Genomic DNA, 19,923 nt, shown 5'->3' on the forward strand with positions numbered 1-19,923 from the left:
CAATGCGATGGTGAACAATGCGAAAAAGAGATAACAATGAATAAGATTCGGATGCATTTGAATATTGAAACAGAGTTCTTCCACACATCACTATTACCTACTTCATTCACCACTCGCCTTATATTGTCAAGCACCACAGCATTCAAAGTCGGTGACTGATTACATTTCCGCAAGCTTTCTTTCATTGTGGCCCAAACCATTTCAATTGGATTGAACACACAATAGTATGGAGGCAAACATAAGAGAATATGACCACATGTTTCACACATCGAATCAATAATATACTCTTCTTTGAAATTACGTTGTTTTTTATGGTCACCAGTAATACTTTTTTCGTTGGAATCTTTTCGGGTTTTTCCATGTCATGATTTTGCATGAAATCAACAATATCTGCTTTTTTGTGTTATTGTTTGGTATTGTAGTCAATAACCGAGAATGGTACGAAGCGTTATCCATAACAATAACCGAGTTTGGAGGAAAATTTGGGAGAAGCTGATCATTTAACCAGGTTTCGAATAAAACCGTAGTCATATCTTCGTGGTAATCAGCAGACGATTCTTTTAAATTTTTGGCCGACAGAAGCAAAGCGTTAGGTACGAAACCACTTTCATTCCCGGCATGCAAAATTATAACATGAAGAAGAAGGTGTGTTCAAAGCACAATTCTTGGTTTCGTCTACCCAGCCATATTTGACAACATCATGGGTGTCAAACCAAGTTTCGTCGAGGTAGATTATATGTCTGCTGGATTCTCGGTAGCTTTTCATTCGCCTCAAATATTCTTGTCGGAGTTGAACAATGCGTGTCGATTCCATTATGACCATCCGATTGTTCAATTTTTTATATATGAAACCACAAGACAATAAGACACCTCGTAGAGTTTCTAAAGATTTGTAATTGTAATCGGGATACTCGAGTAATTTATACCAAATCATTTCTAAGGTTGGTACTTCATTTTTTTGGTATATACCATGAATAGTTCGCCGAATCACATATTTAGTAGCACCATCAACTTTTGCGAATTTTTTAATCCTTTGTTTTCCTTTCATTGCACGGTCAATGACATCCCCTATTTTAATGACTCGAAGAACTGTCGAACGAGATAGTTTCGTTAACTCGCATATTCTATTCACAATAGCATTCTGTGAAGTGTGACAGTTTTCCTTCTTCAAGCATTCATGAATATTTAAAATTACTCGCTGAACTTGAACATGTAAGACTATATTTTCAAATTACGAATCCCTGTCAATTGACACAGATTCCTCAAACGTACTGTTATCATTAGTTTCAAAAGGTCTCCAGAAAGCTATGTTGATGAAAGTACCCAAGAACACTAAGATTTTCACAAAAATCGGTTTAAACGATGAGATTGGAACCTTTGATGTAAAAGTTGAAAACTTTTTCTAGAGCTCAATTACCCTAACACCAAACTGATATTTTTGCACTCGACGCGCGTTTCGCTAACAAGGTTAGCATCTTCAGGAGAAGCAAATTGATACTGAATCTGAAGACAAGGGTTGGCTGTTTATATACCTAAAATTTTGGTTCGATGTGGACTTTGTTTGTTGAATGATGATTATCGTAATTGATTTTTCGGTAATTAACTAGTGGAATCACTACCTGCAAATTAATTTGTCCGCTTTTTAATCTATTGTTGACAAATTAATTTGCAGGTTTGTAGGCAAATATTCTGAACTAATCTCCAATTCATTGGTCATTATCATTCGTAACACTCTAACCTTATATAAACATCATTGTATGCCAATTATGAAAAAGAGTGTTTTTCGATCGAGAAGAGCTCATTGGTTCAAGATCATCTAGAAAATAGAGAATTGCCCTTCACTATCACTAGAGAAGACTTCAGAACTATTATTCAACCAGACATGATAAGAAAATATGTTGACTCAGTCATTTAAAACTTGGTGTTACAACGGCTACATCAGAACCCATAATTCGAAAAATTCTAGCACGATTACGAATAGGTCAACGATCATCGAACATTCCCGTGCTTGAAATTATGGATGAGTGATTACTCGGTGTCGACATTATGGAACAGAACACCAAAAAGAGCATTCCTCTGGAACAATTTGTCGCTGTTTTCAGTTCGAGAATCAAAGTAATGGTAGAAAAAGATATATATATTCCCAAAAACTTCAAAGTTCACAATACAATAGTTCACTGTAAGAGTTTCACTGAAAAGGGTTTTCAAATCCAACACTGTTTTTCGCTATCCAATAGCAATAGAGGAAGCTATTATATAGTGAAAAGACGAGAATCATACTCAGCCTCGGACATAATGCAACTGTGTTACAGGCAGAAGTAGCGGCCATCGAACACTGTGTAGGGGAAATAAACAGGCAGAAGGTCACAAATAAAACCATTGCCATTTTCTTCGACAGCCAAGCGGCAATTAAGGCGCTCAGCTCATTTCAAGTCTTCTCAAGACTGGTGGGAAACTGTCCGAGCGCACTCAAAAGGCTAAATACCCAAAGTCACTCTAGCTTGTGTACCCGGACATGAGGGTCACAAAGGCAATGAGGAGGCCGATGTTCTAGCCCTTGAAGGCGCATCCAAGGCTATGATTGGCCCAGAATCCTTCTGCGGGTGTCATGCATAAACTCATGCCGAATCGATAGATTGGTGAAATAAGCTCCCAGGAATGAGGTAGGCGAAAGAGTTCATAAGCTAGCTCCCCGACAATCTAATCATATTCTAATCTATATAGTGAAACACTTGTCGCCGATTTGAAATCCTCTACAAAAGACTGAATGACATTACCAACAAAACCCTGTATATTTAGGACGACTATTGATAAGTGAAATTCGATCCCAGAGAAGAAGAAGAGACAGACATATCTGAAGCAAATAGACTGCATCAGTTGAAAACGTTCTTTCATTCGGTCTCTTTAATATTCCAGTCACTTCGAAAGGTTGAGAGGCATTGAGAGGCCTCGTGTAAAAACTTACCTTGTCTCTGAATGCTGTGGTCGAAAACAATAAATAATCATCTCAATAATCTTTAAAAAGTAGTATCTCAAGGTGAAAAATGTTCAGCTGAAGATGAACTTTCAGAAGTATGTAATATTCCACAAGTCATTAAATTTCCTTGGTCGTGTATTCTTGGTAGAATTGTAGAATAAAGACTGGTCTAGCAAAGACTGAAATAGTGAAAAAGTGGTTTTGATCAAGGAATGAGCACGAGGTCCAAATTCATGAAAAATTTCAGACAAATGGCCAAACTCCTCAACATGTCATAACAAAACAATACCGAATTATAGCATATCCACGAGCGTTGACAATAACACTTCTTACTCGACTACGACTCATACAAATATCGAACTAGATTCGTCCTAGCCCAGGAACAAAAAAGGGAAAAAGGTAATATGACATTTCGATAAAACTTTCAGTGAAATCGAATGTAGTTGCTATATTATGCATTACCAGGAAAGAATTTTCAGCCACGATGATATTCATACCATCAATACTTTCACACCTACTTTTTAAAGTATCATTCTAATGTGGAAACTACTCTTCAGGAAATCATAAACTTCTAAAAGTTGCAGAAACATGTGATAAAGTATTCAGAAAGACGTTTTGCCACACCGCTATGGTAGTCGTAGTGTATTATATTATTGGAAACTCTGCTAATATTATTTAATTATTTTCGACCCTTAAAAGACCATGCATTTAAGCCATGGCCGAATCTAGTCTCTGGATTCGGCATAAGCAACTTCCTCTGCGAAGATAGAAAGGTAAAAATTTTACCTGTTGACCAAGTCACCCAGTCATTCTCAATCCGTGTGATCAGCACGGACTTAAAACTTGTTCTGATCTGGTTGCAGCAACTCTCGCGCTACCGAACTAAATTTAAAAGTAATCCCTTCAACTGAACGATCCCACATACAGGGTGGTGTATTTTTCTTGTGGGAGTATAATTAAGATACTTATTATATATCATTAGTAGTATATATGGATCGATAATTCAGACTTGAAGGTCATTTATTACAGGGCTGTTCAGGACCTTTGTCAGGTAGTTTAACTTAGGAACAATAAAAGGTAGTAGTTATGTAATACTAACTGGTGTAGTTAGGTACTACTAACAGGTAGTACCTAGCATATGAAAACACTAACGTAGTATATAGTGTTTTCATATGGTTAGCGAAACGCGTGTCAAGAGATCGTAATTTTTTCTCCATCTGATACAGATGGAGAAAAACTTTCCTTCCCAAAAAATCTATGGTATGTTCGGGATAGACTGAGTTATGTCTATTCACTTTTCCGTTAGTCATTCAACGTAACAGAATCACTCCGAATTTAACTTGATGTACTCTTACGAGAAAAATATCTAGTCAAATCAAGGCAATTTTATCTTGGTACCAGACTTTTCGATTCGTGGGATGGGTACCTAAAAACGGCTAAATGTGAAATGAAAACTATGAACGGGAAAGGTACTGTCTCTAACGGTTCAGTATTCAAAATTCTATTGATTGCAAACAAAAGTAATGCCCATTACCGGCAAGCTTCATTCAGTAAATAATTTTGATAATGAGCGATTAACATTGAATGTTATTTCATCAGCCTAAATCAGAAGTTCTCAAACTCATTTTGTCTACCGCCCATATATATTTTATATATTCCGCGCTATACTGCTGTTTCTTCTTTTTTGCTTCCGACATAATTTTGCCGACACCACTCATAGTATTCACCACCGCACGTACAACACTTTACTTATCTAGTCGCTAACTAAATTCACTTGTTTTCATAATATCGTCGTATGACATTGCTGGCTGGATGGCGCGCGCGCTTTTTTATAAGGCAGCGGGCGGGCCTAGTACTTTCGAGAATGGATACTAGAAACTTCTCGCTTCGCATTGAAGCTTATCTATTGTACAGTTTGACAACTATCGGACAGGAAATAGTTACTGTCTAGTCACCTAGATGGCGTTACATGGGGAAACGCGCGTTAAAAAGGAGCGGTAAAGTTTGTGTTGAACGCAAAAAAAATATTTTTAAATTAGCTATCGCCCCCCTAAACCGCTTCAACGCCCCCCAAACTTCTCTGTGCCCTTTACTGCCCCCCTATAGGCCTTCAGCGCCCACAAGGGGGCGTTATCGCTCACTTTGAGAAAGACTAACCTAAATTATGAAAGAATAGAGACGATATGAAATCTGGTTGGTGGCACATCTATCGAAAAAGGTTTTCTTGATTCTGATGATTGGAAAAGTGTGTAAGAAAGAAACATGAAGAAACAATATTCTTACCGTCCATTGCTTTCTTGGAATACTTTGGTAACAAATTCATTGGGCTCTTTTCAGATTGTATTATTACTAAATATTTTATCAAGAGGCCAATATTATCGGGATACCCATCGTCGTCAAAGTCAGTTGAACGGAATAGCGAATTGGCCTCATCAATTGAGAATAACACGTACTTCACAGCTGAATCCATATTATCATTGTAGATTCGATGTAAAAATGAATTATCGATAACCACCAATAAGGTACAGACTTTACTGAAAAATGTACTTCAGTTGTACTAAGAGTATGAATGAGTAATTCACTCACCCTTTTTGAATCATTGTCTTGAAAAGTTGGTATATATTATCTTCTGAGTTCCGTTTAACAGGAGAAATATTACCTCTGCTGTTGAAAAACTCGAACGCCTTCTTTGATGTTCCGTTCATTTCTGAATTCGTTTTGCTTTCAAAAACTACAGCATTTTTATTAGAATCATTATTCACGCGTTGCAGTAAGGGATAGCTTTTTAGGTTATCTACGTGAAAAATCTTGTCAAAACTCCTCACTTTACCGTAAAAATAAATAGACTCTATGTAACCCCCAACATAGCTTGAATTTGGTTCTGAAGTAATGTAACCTTCCACCAAATTTTTTTCCTGTTCAATATTCTGGTAACGTCCATTGCTATCAGTGTAGATTCGTAATTGAGTTTTGAAATTGAATACATCGGAATGTTTTGATTTCAAACAAATACTCTTCTTGTCATCAATTTCAAGTTGAACTATTAAACATTCTGCTGAGTTAATGATATCCTTGTTGATTTCAGCTGCATTCTGATATCCCGATATTCTCGATGAAATTAATTTGAAGTTCTCAGTGTTTAAACTTTCAAATTCACTGGCTCTGTAATAACATTGAATCTTATAAAAAGTGAGGATGAGGGTATAACAGGAACACAAAATATGTTTCCGTTGTAACATATTCAACTTTCCAAGTTTTGACTATTCAAATGTCGGTTGAGATAAAATATTTGGATTGGTCACCAGACAGATTGACACCTATTTTCACTACGACTTCTCTGCCATTTCTATAGTGAAGTTTGATATCGACATTCGGTAGCCACTGGTGCAAAATCGTACAGAGTTTTTTTTTGTGACCGGATTACTACCAAAAAATTAAACGTATATCCTCTACTAGAGGCTCTTAAAAAGAGGCGTAAGTCAGCGAAATATTTTTATCCAGGGAGGATTTAAGGGAGGGTCTTAAGAGAAAAAAATCAGCAATTTCGCCAAATATCGACAAAAACGTGAATATACTATAGCAGATTGTGATAAATGGTGATATCCTTGATCCAATCGAATTTTTTTGTAACCTTTATATTCGAGTTCGATTTTCAAATAATGGTTCCGAATAAGAAGTTATGGAAATAATAGGTATAAGTTTTAAAATAGCTTAACAGACGATTTATATCCAAAGTCCTGCACTTCGTGCTGAAAGAGTGACACACATAACATGTATGAACTTGAAGAGCTTTTTTTAAAATGTATCCACAAACGAAAATGAATGAATTCTGAGCACATACATCTTCATTTTTATAATCATAATCCGGAAGGGCAAGGGCTGGAGAAAAGTGATACTCATCTGATATAAATATATCATTTACGTTTGTGGATTGTATACTGATTAATAAATCATCTAAATCATTCTTACAATTCATATGATTGGAATGAAAATAATTTTGGCAAAACAACTTCCGGAATGCCCTTTGAAATTGTATGAGGGTCGGATTAACATTATTTCCGCATTGTTGTCTTACAGCACCAAAAAATTTTTCAAGACAATCTGAATTGAGTCGTCTCGTTTTTAAATATTTATAATTTGATTTGGAAAGATCATTCCATATTTTAATTACACTATTCATGGAAATAATCCAACATTTTCTAAATCTGACTCGATTTGTGACATTTTTGTCCTCTGAATTGAACATTTCAAGATTTTTTAAAAACTTAAGAGCCTCTTCAAAAAAATCTAATTGAAATTTAGAACCTTCTAAAACATTTTTGTATTTATAGGAATGTCGTAAAGATGTACTTTTTTGCCTTCAAAATGAAATGAATGTTTTAAAAAATTGTTTCTAGTGGCTTTTATCAAATGATTTGGATCAAAAATATAAACAATTTTTTTACCACCGAGCTCAAATTCAGATTCTTCTAAAGTGACCCCTAATAACATTGACAATTCATAAAAGTTACAGCCCATGTCACTCAAAATGCCATCAACATGCCGACCTATATTGGATAATTTAGAAATGCTCTTATCCAAAATATCACGTAGATTGTTTGCTAGTAGCTGTGATTCAATGAAAAAAAAAGCAATCGGTTGTGCTTTAAATATTGCTGAATTTTCTACTGTTTCTCCCACGATGGATTCTTCAAAACTAATTATCTCTTGCTTAAATAGCATAATTTTAATGTATACCGAGTTAGGTAGGTACCACAGAATACTGATTGTAAACAACTTGTTTCTGTAGTCTGTGAGGGCAATGTTTACATTTGAAATCTTCAAAATTTTTGAGAAGAAATGTTTGAAGGTAAAAATGTACGGAAGTGCACGTATTTTTTTTATATTCTCCATGGAAATTTCGACTCAAATCTCGTAATTTCGAGTTTAAAGTCGAATGTTCGTGATTAAAGTCGAAATTCAAGATTACGTCGTAATTTTAAATTCGACTTCAATTAATAGGTTAGATTAATAAGTAATTAAAGTCGTAATTTCGAAATTACAATATTAAAGCCGAATTTTCAAGTTTAAAGTCGAAATTTCGAGATCCAAAGTCGTAATTTCCGAGAAACAAGTGATCATCTTCAAGCAGAAGATCAAACTAATCATGAATAGTTTGATCTTCCTCTTGAAGATGATCATTTGGTGATCGAAACACATGTCGAGGTGTTAAAATAACTGGTTGGTGTTGTGAAAAAAACTCCAGTTATATTCGAAGAATTGTACACTAAACTGAGTCAAATATTAAACATCGTTAGTTAATTTTGAATCTAATGGCTAATTTAAATGATAAGAGAAGTCAAGTCCCACCATGAAAGTAACAAAATGTTCTCAAAAGAAATATGTTCATACATTAAAAAATAAAAAGCTGATTCAGCAATTCCTATCTCCTACATTGCTATTAGTTCAATATGCAAGATGAGGTGGATAATTTTTCTGCTGACAATTTGTTCACAAAAAATGTATTACCATTTCCCCAGACAGTAATTTCGGAGTTGTTACTATCATACTTTGAATTTTTTTACGACAGTAGTCTTTATATCTCAAATTATGTCTAAAAAATACAGGTTCACAGATAAAAAAAACTACAAATATCTGTATTTTCTTTAAAAATATATAAACCACACATAATCATCAACAAATGACAATAGGTACTGTTCTACTTATTTTTACTTTTTTCTTTTTTTTCCTTATTAGTTTTTTTCTTTTCTGGTACTGTTCCCCACATAAATCTAGCAACTACTGCACCAATCAGACCAGCCACAAATGTTATGAATCCAAGTTGCCATAACCAGGGAAACTCTCGCATATAATCTACAACAAGAGCAACAAAGTCATCAAAAGGTGATTTTGGTAGCGGCACCTTTTCTGGATGAACGTTTTTGTACCAGCTTTGCGCGAAATCCACAAAAGAACGGACATCAAACTTTTGAATTTGATAACGATACAATTTGCCTTGACGAAAAAGTATGAAAGATGGAACGTTGATAACTTCAAAACGTCTTGCTGTAGCTGCTCCTGTAGTGGCTTTATTGACACGGGCAACATTGAGCTTCGACTTCAGTTCAGCTCCTACTGCCTCCCATCTAGCTTGCAAACGGGCACAATCTACACACTGAGGTGTATAAAACATAACAAACCAGTCTCCAGTTGTAGCACCTGTAGCCGCTTGGGTGAGGTGCTCGAACGTTTCATCAGTTAATTCTTTAGTGACAGGTTCTTTGTTTGCTGTGAATGTGTGTAAAATTAATTCGTCATTCAATGGCCCTTCATACAGCAGAGGAATACCATGTCGAAAAAATACTAACACTGGCTCTTTATTAGGACTGTATAGTCTTGTCATTTGGCTCTCTTCTACTTTCACAACCCAAGCATTGAGTGTCTCCACCAAGTCTTCTCTCAACGAGGCTAATTCTCCTTCATACTTATCACACAACTCACAGTATTTCCTAGAAAATAATACTATGACATGTTTTTCCGTCCTTATTAGGTTCATCAACTCTTCATCTTGGACTACTTCTAAACTAGACTCTGACGAAATAAGAGTATGTAAAAAAATACAAATCGCCAACAATCTCATAATTAGTTGTCCAAATTTGACAAACCGGCGACAATTTCTAGTTTCTACTTTTTCTAAGACTTCTACCTTTACAGTACATAGAACATAAAATATGAATGAATGGTTTTTATTTCTATGTGATATGGTAGCAAATAGTAGGTGCAACGTGGAGCAATAAAACTATGGATCGTGGGAGCTTTCTTTATAGAGAGCCGAATACAGTAAATCGCCTGTAGCGAACAGCACTTTTACATGGATACTTTGACACACACATCTAAACACCACGGCATATCCTCTATTAATGATTTAGTGATAGAGGGGTGAAAGGAGAATAGAATATAATACATTAGTAATACTAACGGTACTCACAGCACCAGTAGGCGAATACGAAAGCATCAGTTTCACAATTAAATGAAAAAAACTAGATAAAATTTGCAACAACAAAGACGAATTTCTGGAGGTGCATTTTTTTCTGATAATAGGCCAATGTGGGTCGGCAATGTGTCGGCAATATATGACATCAAAGTTATGGAATTTTCGTTCAAATCGATAAAACGAAAGATTCGAAAAATTGAAAAAATTGGTAAAAACTCGGAGACACTAGAAGTTCAAACTTGGAGAAAAATTGGAAAATAAGCATCTTTTTTGTTTGGAATTTTTCGAAGTTTCCAAAAAAAATCAGATTTTTTGAGGATTTTCGAAAAAAATGTCAAATTCAACAGGTTTAGAGTAAGTAATGAAAAAAAAAGGCTATTTTACTCTCATTTCTCAGGCATAAATTTACTGCGAAATCGTGATACTCAGACGGTTCACACCATTCTGAAGAGACCATGCCCGGTACTGATGAGGGGCAAGTACCCCGAAACCGGTCTATCGTTTGCTCGTATCTACCAAATGAAATTAATTTCTGCTACTATTTCCATGAACCACTATGTCATCAAAATAAAATTCGGTCTTACGACTAATGGTGATCTCCAGTCAGATATCGTTATTTTCGTTATTCCTGCAGTTTCAAGTGCATCCAACTCTTTTTCAACCAATGTGCTGATTGCGTAGGGAATTTCACGTTCACGATGAAAACATGGCTGTACACCTTCACGTAATTTGAGAACAACATTGAAACCTGAAACACATCCAATTTTCTCTTCGAAAACATTTGGATATTTCGCGCTTAGTTCCTCTAAACTCCACAGCTTGATTCTTTCAGAGGGTACTGAAGTGTTTTGTTGACTTAGTTGATTGAAATCTATCTTGAGGCGTCGGATCCAAACTCTACCAAGAATAGCAGCGTAATTATCTGACACAAAATAAACATCTTCTTTTATTTTGATGTTACCATAAGAAACGTTAACTACAATCTTCCCATCAGGTATGAAAACATTTCGAGTATATGAGCGGAATCCGATGGTTGCTGGTTCAAGAGGAATATTCAGATTTAAATCTTGTAATTGTTGACGTTGAAGAAACGTATAAGCTGATCCCGAATCTACTTCGAATTTGATTGGTTTTCCTTCTATCTTGACGTGGGCTTAATAACGACTCATATCAGTGTCAGATTCAGAACTATTATGATTTTGATGAATATATCAACAATATGTTGTACACCATATTGTCGTGCGATTAGTCGATTTATATTTTGTCTTTTTTGCAACTAATGAAGTGATGTTGAGCAACTAAAATGTTCTTCTTTGGTGCAAGATGTTCTTCCAATATCTTTATTAATTCATCATATGTCAACTAATCAGGAGCTTTAGGAGCAGCCAAAGCTGTATAATCATGTTGAAATTTTGAGGTCCAATAGAATTTAGTAGCAATTGAGCACAATAAGGCCTATTTGTATTGATCTGCTTTATTTGAAGGTAATTCTGGAACCGGCTTTTGTAATTTGAAAACGATTCTTTCTTGTCAAAATTTTCGAAGTAAGCTAAAAGTGCGGTATCTCCCTTGCTTGATGATTCACGGTTTGTCTGACTTTGTGAACTTTGTAATTGAGAAAAGAGAGTAGATATTATATTGCAGTTGGAAATTCCATAGATTCTTTGAACTGTTGGGCATCCAGTTTGAATGTTTTTGTTTTCATTTATTTTTGATTTTTATAATCTTTCCAATTCACCTCGTCGCCAAAACTGTTGTGAATGAGTAGTATTTGATTTGATTTATGTATTAATAACACCTTATAATGAATAAGTGTGTTCTCTTTGTGATCTTTTCAATTGGCATATATTTGACAACTTGAGTGTCCCAAATATATAAATATATGCAATAACCAAAATGTATTTGATAGAATTTCCAACTTCCTTTTTTCTCTTCAGCTTAAGAATGGAAGCAATGCTTTCTTGAATATATTCCATTTTTTCTCCAATAAATCCTATCTCTACTGATATCAATCTATTGGAATTCAGTAAAAGATTTTATCAATATTGTTCGTAATACTTTCGAGTTTGGTTGTTTTTTCATCAAAATATTGATTATCGCAATGCCTGAAGAATTATGAAGCTTTTTTGTAAAATGAAGATTTTGGACCTTATGCTAGCTGATACATTTTAGTAACTTTCTTCCGAATTTAACTTGCCTATTTAGGAAAATTCAAGATTTTTCAAATTTCAGTTCTCATACCATCTACGCCTTTTTCAATTTATGTAATGTAATCTATGATGACCCAAATAATCGAGATTCTTTGGTCTATATTAAACGCCCCTTCGAACTCTTATGCTTTCCTGACTATGAACAACCCCTCCTGAATTCAGAGTATGATAACAAAAATTTTCATAATCACTATGAGGTCGTGTCAGGGCCGGTCAACCCCTACCAGGCGAATCAGGCAACCATAAGAGCCCATAAGCAGTGAAAAAACTATTTTTACTTATATAAGTCCACATAACAATTTGTGAAAATCAACCTAAATTCAGTTGAGGAGTTCGACTTCGCAGCAACCCAAGAACGGGTACCTACTCAAAACCAAAACATTTCCAGAAAAAAATCGATGTGGTGAATGGTATAAGCTTTGCAAATATCTACTTCATTTGAAACTGTAGTCGAATACGTCAAATGATCAATCCACTGTCCAACAATTATTCAAGGAACATCAAATGAAACGTGCCCTTTTTTTTCCTGTTAAATACAAGCGATCGCAAAAAGAAACCCAAATAAATCTAAACCTCAAATCATTTTTTGAACTACAATTGCGAAAACAATATTATTGTTCAATGCTTTCAGAATTTTTCCAAAGCTGAAATTAATAAAAACGTATATTTGGTGCAGTGACAAAAGAGAGGACAATACTTTAATAGAGATCTTCCCCGCTTGGGGCCTTGTTCACGAAATAGAGCTGTTACTAAACTATGTCCATCAAACAAAGTAACCCAAACAATGATGGATGCGTGATCACCGCACATATTTGAATCTATTGGGTAAAATAAACAAGCCTCCTTACGCTCGCTAGTCAAATTCAACTGCCATCAGCTGGGTAATTCATTCAAGTATTTCGCTACATGGTCGGAGTGGTGACTTACGTGTTAATGCTTGTGGTGTGTACATATACGAAATTTTAAAGTTTAAAATTTGTAAAATGTCAAGTACTGATACGGCTGAAAAAACTGCTAATTTGTGTCACTACATTCCACCGAAAAAAATTCCTATACTCAGCTGCATATAAAAAAAATAATTCGGTGGTTTCTTAGTGCGACTCTGTATATACAAGCAGCCATGCTTGGAAGATCACGTGCACTATGCATGATAATGTTTTAGAGCACTCTGTTGCTTGCATGGATAAACGAAGGTTTCATATATGCAGTCGAGCGGCATAGAAATTAAACGAGTCCCAGGCACTTTGTCGTTTTTATCGGAACTTTCCTGTACTGATGAGAGGTAATACCTCGAAACCGTTCGTTATTTTACTGTTTGGGTTAGATCTTTCCTGCACTGATGACAGGTAATACCTCGAAACCGGTTCACGCTTGAGATGACGACACCCCTGAATTTTTTTGAAAGCAGATATTTGATTTTTGGTATAGGCATATACCTTCATGGGCTGCATTTTTCGCAATACTTAGCCTGAGTGACAGCCTTAAACCCAGCCCACTGTGATCCCGCGAAAAGGACAAATTCTCGATATTTTGCTTCGCGTTGGAGATACGGAAATAAAGTCCGCTGCACATGACGCTTGTTTTGCTGCTGGATACCTTGCTAGAATTTGCTGCTGGGTTCAAAGTTGGCTGTGGCGCTGGGTGCAATGATGGCTCTCTCGATAGGTTGGCTTCATATGGTGCTTGCCACAACTCGCCGCTAGGCGTGCATGCAAAGCAACGTCGCCATTGAATACACGAGTATTTCTAACTCTACAGTACCATGGACGCTCGATACATTTTTTTGCCGTCACTGTCGGCCTTAACCTCAAAACTGTGGTGCTAATTCTCTTAAGAGCCTCAGTTCGAAGATGCTTTGTATGCGCCAATTAAAACATTTACTTGCTCCGAAGACCACTTTTCAGACATCTTTGCAATTCAATGCAGCACGAAAAAACCCTAAACACGCAAGCGAGCCATCACGAAAAATAGCACACAATCGATTACCTAAATCCAGCACGCGACCACGTTCCAGAGCCAGCACTGACTCGTAGCACTCGCAACGCTGCTAGCCGAGCAGCCATCGGTGAACCCAGCAATCAATCCAGCGGCAAAACAAGCGTCGTGTGCAGCGGACTTAAGTTATTTGAAAGATTTGTTTAGAAATCGCAAAATTTGAATTTCATATTCAAGTCCGATTTTCAATAAATGATGGATCTAAATGAGAAGCTACGAAAATAATGAATCTTTTATAATGTAGGAATGAGAATGAAAAACCTATTATTCATTATGAATATATTAATTTCATTGGTTTTAACTATGTTACCTACTACGGAAAAAACATGTTTGGAAATTTGCGCTCACCACCAAATGAATTCATTAATTTTATATATCAGTTGGAATGTTTATTTAACAATCGATTTACAGAAATTTCTACTGGGGGAACAGTTTCGAATATATTATTCAACCTAATGAAGGATGTAGATTTTCTTCATCCTTGTGAAAATTTTACAAAAATGTATATAATTAAGCTATTCATAAGAATGAACATTGTTTATAGTATCAAATATACTAATAGAGATATCAATAATACCAAAGGTAAAACTGTAAAAAGGAAACTTAAGATTCTGTCACATTTTCAAATTAAGAGGTTTTGGTAAAATATCTTGTTTAATTATTTTTCATTCGGAACCTTACTTGATTAGAACCCTCAGATTGTATTGATGTTGTTATTGAAAGTTTAAGTTAAGATTACATAAAATAACAAAAGTCACTTCTATTCATCCTTAGTGGACTTATTTATTTCAGAGGATATAAAATGATTATATAATAAAAGGATTATTCTATTATCGTAACTTTATTTTAATTTTCTATCTAATGAATTGGATTTACAAAATAAAGTTATTTAATTTATTTCTTAAAAGCCAATTCATCATAAATAATAATAAATTGGCAACATAGTTGAATATTCTTTATTATTACTGCGAAAGTTGTTCAATTAGCAATATTAAAATTGAATGGAGTAAGATTCCCTTCACAATATAATTTTATATTTCACAGTGAGCCCACGTACTAAACTAGAACGTAAAAGTATGTATTTTTATTAGTGTATATCGCTGAGAGGTCATTTTTCTCAGTGAACCAGGTTGTTTATCACTCAAAATCTTCGGTTCGGAGTTGGGACACCGATCATCAAAGGATCCGACGTTAATGTCGCTTCTCTGTGGTAGGTATTCTCGGACAGAACAATTAACAATCAAAAGGCACTCTCAAATGTCTATAATAAGCCGGGGAATGCTATGATCTGGGATGAGCTTTCGTTTCAGAAATTGTTGTAGACCGAGTGGGGTAGTTCTGACGCTGCCGCAAGATGGTACCAATATTTTTCTATTTATTTCAGTTATCAAATTTGATCCTTGATAAATGATGTTACATACCAACATCAATATTTTTTCTCAGAAAAAAAATAGTACGGTTATTACAAATGAACTGCGGAACTTGACGTTCATTATTGATATATGAGGATTATATAATATTAGAAAAACTATCTTTACTGATACATTCTGTTGTTCGCTACTTGGAGTACTGAGTGAAATGAGGCAATATGGCATTTTATCTGAGTGTTCTAAAAATGATGATCCAGGTATAATTTTGTATAAGGTACCTGACAATGGCGGATTTACGCTTGATGCCGCCTTAGGCCCTGTTTATCGCGCCGCCCTTAATGTTAGAATAAATTTAATTGATTTTGATTCAATATTATTATTTTCAATTTAAAATAAGTTTATTTCTTTAGAATATAATTTTTGATTATAACTAACAAACATTACAGATACATAAGTAATAATGATTACACAAATATTTTTTTATATTAATATAATTTTCAAATTCTCGATGAGGAATATCGAAAGACTTCTTTTCGATTTCAAATGAAAACTTGAAATTATTTTTTTTAGTTTGAGGATGCAAAAAAATTAAATATGAGAAAAATAGGATATTTTTTCATGAAAAATTATTTTTATTAATGAAGAATGTTCTGACGTTTGAATAAATACCGAAATGATATTTAATACATGCATACCTATCTATAGTATTTTTTTTCAACGCTGGACACAAATTGCCAAATTATTCAGACACTTTATAAGTGTATTATTAATTTCAGTAATGGAACAACAAGTAAAGTAGATCATTCGATAAGGACTACAATTGATCTATTAAAAAATAAACATCTCTATGAATGATCATTCATAGATTGAAAAGTAAATGAAAATTGAATTATTGCATATTATATAAAAAAATTTCATGAAAATTAATTTAAACGCATTGTCAAAGGACACTATCTTTACTTTTTTTGTCTCTAAAATTTTGGTAATTCAAAAATGTTGCCGCCCCTCAAATCATACCGCCCTAGGCCCGGACCTCACGTGCTTAGGCGTAAATCCATCACTGAGTAAGGACAATTTGTAAAATATTCAAAAAACAAAAGAAACTGAAAATAGACGTGAAAGAAAAATATGTATTTCAGTATTGATAAAAGGGTAATTTGAGTTTGTAGATCAAAATATAAGATTTCTCAAAAAATTTAAGGTAATTCCTGTCTCACTATTGGCCGATTTTGACAGGTAATTTTGTTCCCACTAATAAGTATTAGTATTTCCATATTGAGTAGTCGGTCATTCCCAAAGCAGAGAAAGCGAATAGCTTCAGACAGAACTGACAAATCTGGAATAGACTAATGCGAAAAAACTTACCTAGTATCACGAGAAAGGGCCTAATAACATAAAAATTACTTGTGAAATATTTTTATTTCTATCCAAAAGCCTTACAGTAAAGCCAAGGGCGGAAATAATGGGGAGCCTCACAAAAGAAGATCCTTCAAATATTCAATAGTTTTTTGTATAGGAACACTGTGAAACAACGACAATACATCAAATGATACTGAAATCTTTCCATCTCGCAACTTTACGTCTTCAAATTCATTCATGAACTCAACTGAATTCAAAGCAAGTAGACAAACTTACGGCGCGGCGGAGGCAAATGGTCGCACTGACTTGCCAGATTTGTAAATTTTTGGTAATCCGTATATTTTAGAAACCAGTAGACTCCTGTTCAAAGTCGGTGCAATCAAATTTTGACTTTTTTTGAGTGTGTCTCTCACTTCTAAAACCATCTTAGGCAATGGGTTTCATGGTAATTTATTATAGGGACCGGTTTCAATTGAACTATCAATTCTCTAATCGCAAGCGGAAATCGCAAAAAAACTAAAAAAAATTCAACTTTTTTACGATAAACACGACGCCATTTTAAATTGCACTTTTTATGCGGTGTTCGTTCCAACATGAACTAGCCCTAACAACTGAAAAAATGGAGATATCCACGTTTTGGCATTACGTCACTGATACACTTAAACGTCAAATTCAACGTCAGGAAGTTTTACGTGTTACATATTTTTATTACGAAAATTTCAATTCCTTGTACAGCGGTCCTGAATAAATCGTCAATATTTTTTTTGGCAAATACGATTTCAATTCATTATTGTCTAAAATGGGTACATAATGATGACTCAGTGATGTCATATATGTAAATGATAACAACAACCCACTGAACACTGGCAACACTGTTAGTACTGTTTGAATATTTTCTTTGAAAATATATGTAATGTCGTTATGATATACATTTCATATTTCATTGTTGAGTAAACGTTATTGTAATAAGTAATGGGTATGAAAAATACTTTAAATTTGTGTTACTTTCCATAAAATAGTATTTGATTTCAGATGAGTCTGCAGAATACGTGAATTATTGTTTAATTAATAATTTAATTCTACTCAGGAAGGAAGTTCCAAGTAAAATAACTGACATCTATCGCCGTATGACAGTACACTTATTGAAAAACCTGAAAAGTGTAAATGTTCAGTTGGAAAACGAGGAGCTACATTGTGAAATTCCTGACAATTTATTGAAAGAAATGAACACTGCATACTATGTAAGTCATTAAAATTGCAACCAGGTATGATGTATATCATACCTCTTTGCAATCCGAGGTTTCGGGGTAAATTTTGCACCATCTTTATTCCAAAACTTAATTGACCAACTTCTAGCAGATATTGACAAAACAGTGTGCTTTTTGGATGATATTTTGATAACTGCACCCAATAAGGATTTACATAGGGTACGACTAAGACAAGTTTTAGAAAGATTACAGTTAGAAGGAGTTTGCACACAACAATCGAAGTGTAGATGGTTACAAATCTGTGTAACATTTTTGGGTTACAGAATTGATGCAGAAGGATTACATCCGTAATCAGAACGCAATGAAGTTATAAGTGTATATCAAGTCCTACAAATATAAGTGAACTCAGATCTTTCTTGGGATCGATAACTTATGGACGTTTTATACTAAAATTTACATGTTATTTGCGTTCCATTATACAGACATTTGAAAAACAACTCAACATTCAAGTAGACAGTTGAAAAATTATTCCATGAATTGAAGTATATCCTTATTTCATCAGATACTTTGGTACATTTCAATTATGAATTGCCAGTAGTAGTCACAAGTGTTGCGAGTTCGAAGGGTATTGGGTTAGTCTTATTCCACAAATTCCCCAACTCCTGATATTCTACTATAGATTAGGAAGCTTTAGGAATCGTGTTTGAAGTTACAAAATTCCACCATTATCTATATGGAAGACAGTTTACACTATAAACAGATCACATACCTCACAAGGATTGTTTTGGTTCCGCTAAAGCAATAAATAACAGACCTTGAAACGTGACAATTTTTGTCAATAGTTCAAATCGTGGGGCACCCACTTTTCGAGCCCTTTGACCCTTCCAATACGTTTTTGCCCATCACAAACTGCATGGGAGCTGGCGCCCGATTCTTTCGTCAACCCATGCTAGTTTGTGGAACAGCAATGTATAGAGTTCAAATATTCTCTATTGATCAGTATATACTGTGACAGAGAAGAATAAATTTTTATTAAGATATGAAGCTACAAAAACACATGACATTAAAACAGACAAAACTTTTTAAGCAGCCTAATAATAATTGGAAGTATCAGTTCTCACTTCTAAAATATTTTCGAATATCAACAGTTATTTTATTTTTTTTCAGGATGCCCAACTATATGAACAAAGCCGCATGCTTAATACCCTCATGAAGATGAAGAACAACCCAACTTCAAAAATAATTGATGAAATCTGAGGAAATGAGTCTTAAACATTCAAGAGTTGTTCAAAATTGACCGACCTCTCCTTCAACAGAAGATTGGTGTCCAGTTTGAATATTATTGAACTATCTGATATATTTACCATCTCAGTCATAAATCATCAATATTGTGAATTGTCTTATTTATATTGACTTGAAATGAGAATGTTACTAGTTTTTCTTTCATATCACTTAAAAATTACTTAAAACTGTCAAATATACAAAATTTGCTGTTTTCCTAATTTTCTAATAGTTATAACTTTTTTGAAGACCCAGAAGATGGCCTGCCATTTATGGCTTTTTCATTAATTGAAATCAAGCAACTATTGAAACAGAAAGAAAACTGAAAGGAACAACTTATATATTCTTGAATGTCTATCTGAAATTCATTCAAAGAATATTTCTGGATATTCAGTAATTTCCTTTCATATTTTAAAAAGTTTTTTCGGTTTTGGCATGCCAAAAAAACTCTTTTGAGAACCTTCACAAATAACATTTAGATAATAGTCCTGTCACACAGTAGTTTTAATTTTCATTGTCGGTAGAGAACGAACTTTGTTTTCATATTCTT

General features: G+C 34.5%; 3 protein-coding genes across 5 annotated transcripts in view; 1 reads left to right on the forward strand and 2 right to left on the reverse strand.

Annotated features, from left to right (window-relative positions):
* LOC111505843 (disintegrin and metalloproteinase domain-containing protein 10 homolog) overlaps positions 1-17,572 on the reverse strand; it is a 29,366-nt gene extending 11,794 nt beyond the window's left edge. For all 3 annotated transcript variants that reach the window (XM_074180805.1, XM_074180803.1, XM_023160724.2), the window contains exons 1-3: positions 17,161-17,572; positions 5,564-6,139; positions 5,261-5,511 (exon numbers count right to left, since the gene is read on the reverse strand). In XM_074180805.1, the coding sequence (XP_074036906.1) occupies positions 5,261-5,511; positions 5,564-6,139; positions 17,161-17,309 (976 nt within the window). In that variant the 5' untranslated portion in view covers positions 17,310-17,572. The remainder of the gene's footprint in view (positions 1-5,260; positions 5,512-5,563; positions 6,140-17,160) is intronic.
* LOC111505848 (protein disulfide-isomerase A4) lies at positions 8,593-9,734 on the reverse strand. The gene has a single exon (XM_023160733.2). The coding sequence runs from the start codon at positions 9,594-9,596 to the stop codon at positions 8,676-8,678; it is 921 nt and encodes a 306-aa protein (XP_023016501.2). The 5' UTR covers positions 9,597-9,734; the 3' UTR covers positions 8,593-8,675.
* A 147-nt stretch (positions 17,573-17,719) lies between the features above and the next one.
* On the forward strand, positions 17,720-19,587 carry LOC111505847 (uncharacterized). The gene is made up of 3 exons (XM_023160731.2): positions 17,720-17,860; positions 17,917-18,125; positions 19,260-19,587. Exons 1-3 carry the CDS (start codon positions 17,857-17,859, stop codon positions 19,347-19,349), a joined length of 303 nt encoding a protein of 100 aa, XP_023016499.1. The 5' UTR covers positions 17,720-17,856; the 3' UTR covers positions 19,350-19,587.
* The last annotated feature ends 336 nt before the right edge of the window (positions 19,588-19,923 follow it).

Source organism: Leptinotarsa decemlineata, unplaced genomic scaffold (assembly GCF_025532065.1).
Source record: "Leptinotarsa decemlineata unplaced genomic scaffold, Ldec_3_MD MMD2_tig00026299_RagTag_RagTag, whole genome shotgun sequence".
Taxonomy (NCBI): Eukaryota; Metazoa; Arthropoda; class Insecta; order Coleoptera; family Chrysomelidae; genus Leptinotarsa; species Leptinotarsa decemlineata.

Coding starts and splice junctions, on each gene's coding strand:
- LOC111505847 (XM_023160731.2), top strand. Junction 18,126..19,259: donor AAATGAACACTGCATACTAT/GTAAGTCATTAA, acceptor ATTTTTTTTCAG/GATGCCCAACTATATGAACA.
- LOC111505848 (XM_023160733.2), bottom strand. CDS start 9,596: ATGAGATTGTTGGCGATTTGTATTTTTTTACATACTCTTATTTCGTCA.